At 46.0% G+C, this 8964-nt stretch overlaps 1 protein-coding gene across 1 annotated transcript in view; it reads right to left on the bottom strand.

Annotated features, from left to right (window-relative positions):
* The window catches only part of PPA1 (pyrophosphatase (inorganic) 1), a 32807-nt gene extending 24511 nt beyond the window's left edge, over nt 1–8296 (bottom strand). The window contains exons 1-2 of the mRNA XM_015422338.1: nt 8212–8296; nt 1932–1996 (exon numbers count right to left, since the gene is read on the bottom strand). Coding sequence (XP_015277824.1) covers nt 1932–1996; nt 8212–8275 — 129 coding nt within the window. The 5' untranslated portion in view covers nt 8276–8296. The remainder of the gene's footprint in view (nt 1–1931; nt 1997–8211) is intronic.
* Between the last annotated feature and the right edge of the window lie 668 nt (nt 8297–8964).

The following is an 8964-nucleotide window of genomic DNA, read 5'->3' on the forward strand; positions in this document are numbered from 1 at the left end:
GAACTGTCCGCCCTTCCCCCGGAATACCATGATCTGGTGCAGGCTTTCGGGGAGGAAGAGGCGGACGAGTTGCCCCCCCATCGTAAAACTGATTGTAGCATCGAGCTCCTTCCGGGGTGCAAACTCCCGAAGGGGAAAATTTACGCTATGGGGCCCGGGGGAAAAGCCGAATTGCGGAAGTTCATTGATAAAAACCTGGCTAGGGGATTCATCAGACCGGCATCCTCCCTGTCCAATTCCCCATGCATTCAAAATAAATCCACGGTTGATGAACAAAGTAGAATTTATTGTAAAGCGATGGTTAGATCAGGAACAGAAGAATTGTTAGTAATGACTACCGGTTTCACAGGGAAACATAATAAAGGAACTTGAACCAGGTTAGAGCCAATGAGCCCAATTCCCGCTGGCGGGAATGTAGATAAAACGAGCGCCCAATTCCTTGGGAACACAACGGTTCTACAACATAAACACAAGTTCAGTTCTCAGGCATCCAATACATAATAAGCAGAGCAACGCCATAACTCCTTCCCACCTCCAGCTGTGTGACCTTGAGCAGTTCCGCAGCGTAGCCAGCAAAGACAGTAAACACCTACTGAGGGGAACACATGGGGGGGAATGACCAGAGCATAAGGTAACATGCAAAATAGCACACACCACTCAATGGCAGCTTGCTGACAACCCTCATCTGAGAGGCCGAGCGACCAAGTCTCCAGCTGTACCAGGTATTAATCAAGAAGTAAGCCCTGCAGGGTAGGACACCTGCAAGCTGAGCTCCACAAACAATTACTTGGTAGCTGTAGCCAAAATAGGCCACAGTCCTGGGTTTAGATTGATGCTCCAAAACCCAAATAACACCACAGGTCTATTAAAAAGAAATGTGCAACAGTACACAAATATAGAAGTAGTGCAAAACAGGGGAAAAATAATAAAACTAAATAACTATCCCAAAATAGTTATTCAGGCTTTAGTCCTCTGACCCAGATACTACCTGGTCAGATGGAAGGTACAGGGTCCAGACAGAACAAGTCCCCAATCCAAGAAGCAGATATTCTGGCTGCACAAGACCCAACCTAAAGTCAAGAGGACAGCCAGAAGGAAGGAAGGCCTGAAGGAACAAACTAGAACGAACGGTCTTTATGCCAGAAAGCATATTGATGACTAACTGCAGCTGGCCTGATCCTGTTTGGCCAATTACGTATGTTGCTAAGATATATGACCGTGTACCTCCACAGCTGGCATATACTCCCAATCAAGCAACTCACCCACACTCAGGGTTCCTTGCGCTAATGAGATGGAATGTGAGTGTGTAACTCCCTCTGGGTCTCTGGCCTTGAAGCTCCCAGGACCCTGATCTCATTTGCACCTCTGCCTGGCTGCATCTCATCCCTTATTTCTCTAGCAACTGCATGTCAGTATGACATAAATTTCCCAGAGAGGAGCCTTCAGTAACTTGACTAGGCCCAAAACCCTGAACCAAAGTTCAAAAGGCCAAGAAAGAACCAAAGTTTGCCAAGAAAAAACACCCAGTTTCTCTCCACCTTCTGTCCAACAGACCCAGCACTGCAAGAAGGTTAGATCGTTCCACATTTCCTCCCATTAAAATGCAGGTTGAGCCAGGAACTGCTTGTTCAGTGAAGGGAGCAAAAGGTAGAGCTGGTACCAGCAGCTGGAAGTCCAGTAATAAAGGACTCATTTCTCACACTATTCATTTCTTTGTCACCTCTAGTTTAAGCACCATTGCTTAAGAAAGATGCCGGAAGTTGATTTAACTGCCAGGCACAGTTGTTGTAGTAACTATGAACACACAGAGAAACAGCATTCAGCCTTTAGAGGTAAACCAAAACAAACTAGTACCTAATAACAAAATCCCCTGTATGCACTCTGCCAGAGAAACCAAAACCCTGCTCAAGATATAATCATGGAATTATTACCTTGTGAGCATCTGCACACATTGGAATGTCATGCAATGGAGAGATGTATTCCCCTTTATCATCCTCTGGAAAACAAAACAAAACAAAACAAAAAAGCAATTAAGAGCAATTCCTCAGTTATAGTAGTTACAGTGATACAATGCAACAGTAAAATAGGCCTCAAGTATCATGGCTAGAAAGCTGAGAGAATTTGAAATGGCAAAGCCCTACCTGACCAGTGAAATCAGTGAATTCTTGTACCAACAAAACTATTGCAATGATTGTATGTCTTATGAAGTGCAAACCTTTCTATGGCTGCGGTCACACGGAACATTAGCCACGCCAGAGAGAAGGAAGATAGGCGGATTTTCCGGCCGCGATCTCACCGGCACATCTGGGAAGCGTAGCGCTCCCGTGGCTCAATCGAGGCTTCCCGCCAAAGACGCGCGGCAAAAAACTAGTACCTTGGAGGTACTAGTTCCCGGAAACCGCAGGGCCAGGGCGTGCGCGTGATCGCGTTCACGGTGGAATCCCATGACATCCGGCGCCCACCCATGTCCCGTTGCAAGCAGGATTTTTTCCCCCAAGTCCCCACAGGATGCGCACCAGCACGCAACTGTGCATTTGCACGAAGAGTAAAGTGAAAGGTCCGTTCATCCGATTTATGCACATGCACAAAGTTCAATGAAAAAAATAATAAAACCTGGTATGCCACGGAAGCAGCGCCGAGCGATTGCTGGTGTGATCGCGCCGCGCCGCTTCTTTGCCACGCTGCAGGATGGTTGTGTGATCGGCACCTCCCCCATGACCACGGAACCTCGACGGGACCTCGAGGGGAGGTATGATCGCGCAACCGCGCGTTATTTTGCTCTGGGGCAAACAGCCACGCTTCCCCCCCGCGTTTTCCTGCCCGTGAGACCGGGACCACTGTGTATTTTTTCAAAAACACTTCTACCCTGCCCTTCCAATCTGACATAGGATCCTTAAGTCAGTATATCATGTAGAACTGGTACTACTGTAAAAATCTAAGACCACCCCCTTAGACTCTGTTCTAGACTCTGCCTCATTCCTGTCGGAGATGAGAGTCAGAACAAGGGTCCCTTACAGCCCCCAGAGCCATTATTCAAGTACCCTGTCCCAGAACCACCAGGATTCCCAGACAGACCAGCTCCAGCAACCGCAGCTTAGGCAGACGTTATTACCCTTAGCCCCCAGACACTAGGCTGGTGTCAGGCCTCAGGTAGGCCAGCCTACTGCTCCTCTTCTCTGTCTCTTCTTTTGGCCCATCTGGCGTTTGGCATGAAGGGTTAAATATAACACACACACCCCAATACTAAATCTTGATGAATGTCAAGGCCAGAGGCAAACTGGTAGAAGAAAATTTCAGCCAGCTATCAAGTACACCTTGTTTTCTAATTTATATCCCACTTTTCTCCTTGTTCGGAGACGCAAAGCAGCTTTTCACATAGTTCCCCTCTCCTCCGCTTAATCCCCACAACAACAACCCTGGGAGGGCAGGTTAGACTGAGAGACTGTGACAAGCCCAAGGTCAACAGGCAGGCTTCCACGGTCGAGAGAGGGATTCGAACCCAGTCATCCCAGGCCTTAGTTCTATACTCTATTCACTACACCACACCAGCTGTGTGATTGTTATGTTTAGAGATCAACATAAATATTTTCTACATGCAAGATAGTTTGAACAATGTTAAATACAGGTTTAGATACAACCACGTAACACATGCCATAATTCTATTACCTTTGAGGCCACACACCATAATCCCATTACTTTTACGCCAAACAGCCACAAACATCCCCAACCGATTTTCTGTCCCAATAAATTTGTGAATTTGGCAATCACATCCAAAGGGCTCTTGGGGGTGGAATCTTTCCATATAGATCCTGGTAGGGTGCAGAACAGGTATGAGACACTCAGCAGTTGACCCTTTCCAGTTTGGTGTAGTGGTTAAGTGTGCGGACTCTAATCTGGGAGAACCGGGTTTGATTCCCCACTCCTCCACTTGCACCTGCTGATGTGACCTTGGGTCAGTCATGAGCTTTGGCACAGCTGTACCTGAAAGAGCAGTTTGTGTCAGAGTTCTCTCAGCCCCACCCACCTCACAGGGTGTCTGTTGTGAGAAGGGGAAGGGAAAGGAGTTTGTAAGCCTCCAAGTGAAGGGTGGGGTATACATCCAATCTCTTCTTCTTCTTCCCATGAGGTTAAAATACTCTCAGGTGATGCAACCAATGTTCCCTCTAAGCTGTGAAGTCTTGTGAGCAAAAATTCTACTTTGTGAGCTACGGGCCTTAAAGTTGTGAGCGAGCGATTTGGCGACTGCATAAATCAGTTTGCTCTGGAGCCCTCCTTCCTGAGCTAAGACAAAAATCTGTGAGATGGAGGCTAAAAAACTGTGAGCTAGCTCACACTAACTCAGCTTAGAGGGAACACTGGAAGCAACCACATAGGTTATCCCCAGGCACAAACACTCCCACGTGGCGCACATGTGTGCAGGGGGCATCAGCTGCACCTAACAGAAACATCCTTTAAATCTCTGACATTTCTAATGCCTGGAAAGCAGCTGTCTGTCAAATGCTGGCCATTCAGGATGGATCTATGGCTTGATTCACTATAGCCATTTGGAATATTTCACTCTGATTCCGTAGCCAAGTAAAACAATGACCTGTAAGGCTCATAACCATCTTTTTGAATACTCAAAGCTGTCATGAACAACAATAGTCCTTCATCTTTGTTCATAAGAAAATATCTTTGCATAAATTTCTTTAGCTTCTCCTTTCACTTAGTGTTTTCTGGAACATGCCATTCTTTGGCTTGTCTCATAAAGAAAGTGAAAGTTAGTCTTCCTAGCACAAGGTTTTGGAAAGCCAATCCAAAATCTTTGTGTTTAAAAATAGCAAAAAAATAATTTGGCACAGTGTAGAAGCAAAGGAGGAAGGGAGTTGTCACAATGTCAGGATATGTTATCAGATGGAATTGCTTTGCTTTTTGAAAATGATGGTTTCATCAGAACGCATTTCATAGTATACACAGTATACTCAAATGGCTTGTTTGTACCCTCTGCATTTAACTAATAAAAAGTCCCTGTTTCTTGCATTATACTTTTAAGTGGTAAAGTCCATTCATTATACGTCATCTCCAAGAACAACTTTTCCAGCAGAAGAAACTCCACATGCAGTCTATCGGCCATCAACAGGAATCCAACAATAAACGTTCCAAAACAGCAAGTTACTCTGGCTACCATTAGACCCATCTCAGCAGAATGCATATCCTAAATCCCACAGGACATTATCCTACCAAGTTCAAATCTGTCACTTTCCCTGCAGAAAGATGTTGGGGATTGTTTCCTTTTGCTTAACCTAATGCAGGATCCCTTGGAACAGACAATAGTAAAACAAGCAAGAAGATGACGATGGACAAAAAATAATATGATCTGCTCCAGGATGAGGTCACAGAAAGAAAGTACAGAACAGTTATTAAGCCTTTCTAATTCTAAAAGACAAATTCCCATGAGCATAAATGACCACCTTGTGAAACATCTTGCACGTCACAGATATTCAGATGCTACCTATGCGAAGAACCAAGAAATTCCATAGGGAAACTTTTGTGGTACACCCTCATTTAGAAAGCCAAGGCTAATTATGAAGAGCTACCAGGAATCTCTCTCTAAATTAGGTCAGTGGGCAACAATGTAGCAAATGAGTTTCAGCCTGGATAAGTGTAAGGCAATGCACAATGGAATAAATACACTTAACTACAAACATATACTGATGGGGCCTGACCGGGTCAAGACTGAGAGATCATGGGGTTGTGGCTTGATGAAAATGTCAACTCAGTGTACAGTAACAGTGAATTTTTTTTTAAGGGGACTCAGAGCCCCACCTCAATAAAACACAGGGCGAACACAACAGTATTCCCTCTAAGCTGAGTTAGTGTGAGCTAGCTCACAGTTTTTTAACCTCCGGCCCACACATTTTTCTCTTAGCTCAGGAAGGATGGCTGCAGAGCAAATTAATTTATGCAGTAGCCAAATAGCTCGCTCACAACTTTAATGCCAGGAGCTAACAAATTAGAATTTTTGCTCACAAGACTCCACAGTTTAGAGGGAGCATTGGAACACAGAGATATGTGCACCAGGAAACAAGATGAACAGTGGTAAGAGAATATGAGGAGGAATTGCCTTCACATTCTGAAGACAGCTGTTTGCTGTCTGCCTGTTTGAGTGAGTTTATAAGAATGCCTTCCAAGAATAATTACACAAGGAAAGGAAACCCAGGATTCAGTTTTGGAATGAAAGGTAAATTGCAAGAGCAATTTAATGTCCCCTCTTTCCCCCCAAACCCAAAAGGAATCCTGATTTTCAGGGCACAAGTGTAACTAATTCATCTCACTGTGCCAAGAGGGGAAAGAGAGATTGTGCAAGGCTGCCTGAAGCAGTCCTTCATCCAAACAGTCCATTTTACAAACCAGCTTCTTTCTTCTGATCAGACAAGAACAATTAAGGAAACTTGGGCTGATACCCTTTCTTTAACACACAAAGCCACTTTTACCTGCACAGTGAAAACTGAGACCGTTTCGGGTGGGGCATCACCACTGAGGAAAGAAAATCGCCTTAAAGGATTATACTGTAGAAGGCTTTAGTTTTACAGCCACCTTCACCATTTGCATCTGATCAGACTTTAAACTCAACTTTGTTTGTCCTGTGGGGGAGGGTTGAATGACAGCCACTCCCCAGGCGCTCATTTGCCAGTTCTGTCACATCAAGCAAGATATGGAATTTCCTCAAAACCCATTCCACCACTTATGGGTCTCTACCACCCGCACCACAACCCCACTGTTTCCCCAAGGGCAGCTGCTACCCCACTTCTTAAAGACACTCCAGAACTAGACATAACTCCTGATCCATTCTAAGCCCTCCCACAATAGCAGACATTTTATACCAAGATAACACTCAAAACTACAGCCAAGGTTACATAACATGGTTCTGTGACCCTTTGGCTCCTTTCTTTAGCCATCCCTGAAAGAAGTGTGTGTGGGCGGAACATTTCACCTACATGGCAGTTTGACAGCATAAAGTCAAGGGCAATAATGATATTGTATTAGGCAATATGAAATAGTAAGGATGCAGGGATCAACTGAAGCCTGTGCTGGAAGCTACATATTTCAACATGCAGCCAATTCTCAGATGGCATCATTGGGTGTGGCACGTCCTTCTGAGCATGGGAAGCCACTCTGTGCACATGCTCAGATCTATTCTTATTGCTCCTCATGTCCTTTTTAAAAACGTAGTCTATAATCTCAGCAAAGCCACCCTAAGAATCTTAGTGAATGCAATATTTATAAGTAGTATTTATAGATAATTCCAAGATGGGTAGCTGTGTTAGTCTGTCTGTGGCAGTAGAAAAGAGCAGGAGTTCAGTAGTACCTTAAAGACTAACAAAATATGTAGCAGAGTATGAGCTTTCATGAGTCACTGCTCATGTATTTAAATATCAGCTACTTCTGAAGAAGTGAGCAGTGACGCACGAAAGCTCATACCCTGCCACAGATTGTGTTAGTCTTTAAGGTGCTACTGGACTCCTGCTCTTTTCTACTGCTATAGATAAATCCAGATGGCTAGTTGTATTAATTTGTTGCAGGAATCTTGCGGCACCTTGAAGGCAAAGAAAATTTCATTCCAGAATTAGCTTTCATACACAAGAGGCCACTTATTCAGATTGCACTCATCTTCCTCCGCCTGCTCTCATCCACTGGGGTAAAATTCTGTCAGCCTTTGAGATGCCACTACAGTCACACTTTAGCACTTTACAGAAGCTACTGCAAACCGTACAGTTATCTTGCTGTAGCCCCTATCACAGCCCATTACACACCCCGAATCTAAGAAAAGAAGGCAATCTATAAAAGCTTTAACGAAAAAACCTGAAGCATTTATCACAGAGCATTTGTTTAGTATAACTTCCCCCTCCTCTACTACAGAGGAGGAGGGAGCTGAGACCGCGTGGCAGAGGCGGGATTCGAAGTGCCCCACGCCCGGGCACACCTCTCAGCCGCTCCTCTGCACAAGGCATACCAAACAAGCCAAAGCATAAAGGGAAATTTATACTAAGGCTCCCGAGCCGAGCTTTGGCATGAAGCGAGCAGGGCGCAGCAGCCCTTGAGGACTGGGAGGCACACTAAGCCTGGCTTCCAAAGGCGAGGCAGCCACTTCTCCCCTCGCTTCCCCTTTCACACAGCAGCAAGACATCCGAGCGAAGCTTCTCCCGCCAAGCCTTCCCCGCAGGGACTCACTGAAGAACAGCCTGTACTCCAGGCTATTCAGGCAGCCACGTTCCTCCCAGCCGTAACTGGCCATGATGCCGGCTCCGAGAGAAGCGGAGAATGAAAGGCGGACAGGCGCTTCCCGGCGGCGCCCGCTTATTGGACAGCCGCCCCCCCCGCCCCCGCCCCCGCCCGTCTCTGCGCTGCTCTGCGCAGGCGCACATTCTCGTCCTTCTCGCGCTCCGTCATCCCCACCTCCTCAGCGGCTGCGCTGGCTGGACAGCACTGCGCAGACTCCGCGGCAAGGCAGAGTTCTCCCATAGAGAAAGACGAGAATAGTCGTGTTAGTGTAAAGCAGTAGAACAAAGTTTTATTCACGGTATAAGATTTCTTGTGCACGCACGTTTCTTCAGATACACTGAAATGGAAGTTCATACATACAAAGTTTCTGGTATTCCTGTTAATATTCGCCCTTGCGAAGGACAACGTGGCTGCACTCATTGGGTTAGTGGGCTTTTTCACTTTAACGTAGGTCTGTCTGGATTCTGTTAGTGGGTTGTTGAAAGCGTCTGCATCAGCGTACCCAGCTCCCCTCCCCCAGCAATTCCAATAATGGTGAGATCCGCATTGTCTTCCTCAGCCTAACCAACTGTGCAGGGTGGTTGTGGGCAGTGTTCCCTCTAAACTGAGTTTGTGTGAGCTAGCTCACAGTTTTTTAGCCTCTGGCTCACACCTTTTTGTCTTAGCTCAGGAAGGATGGCTCCAGAGTAGACTAATTTATGC

The sequence above is a fragment of the Gekko japonicus genome, unplaced genomic scaffold, assembly GCF_001447785.1.
Source record: "Gekko japonicus isolate JY-2015 unplaced genomic scaffold, Gekko_japonicus_V1.1 scaffold1094, whole genome shotgun sequence".
NCBI lineage: Eukaryota > Metazoa > Chordata > Lepidosauria > Squamata > Gekkonidae > Gekko > Gekko japonicus.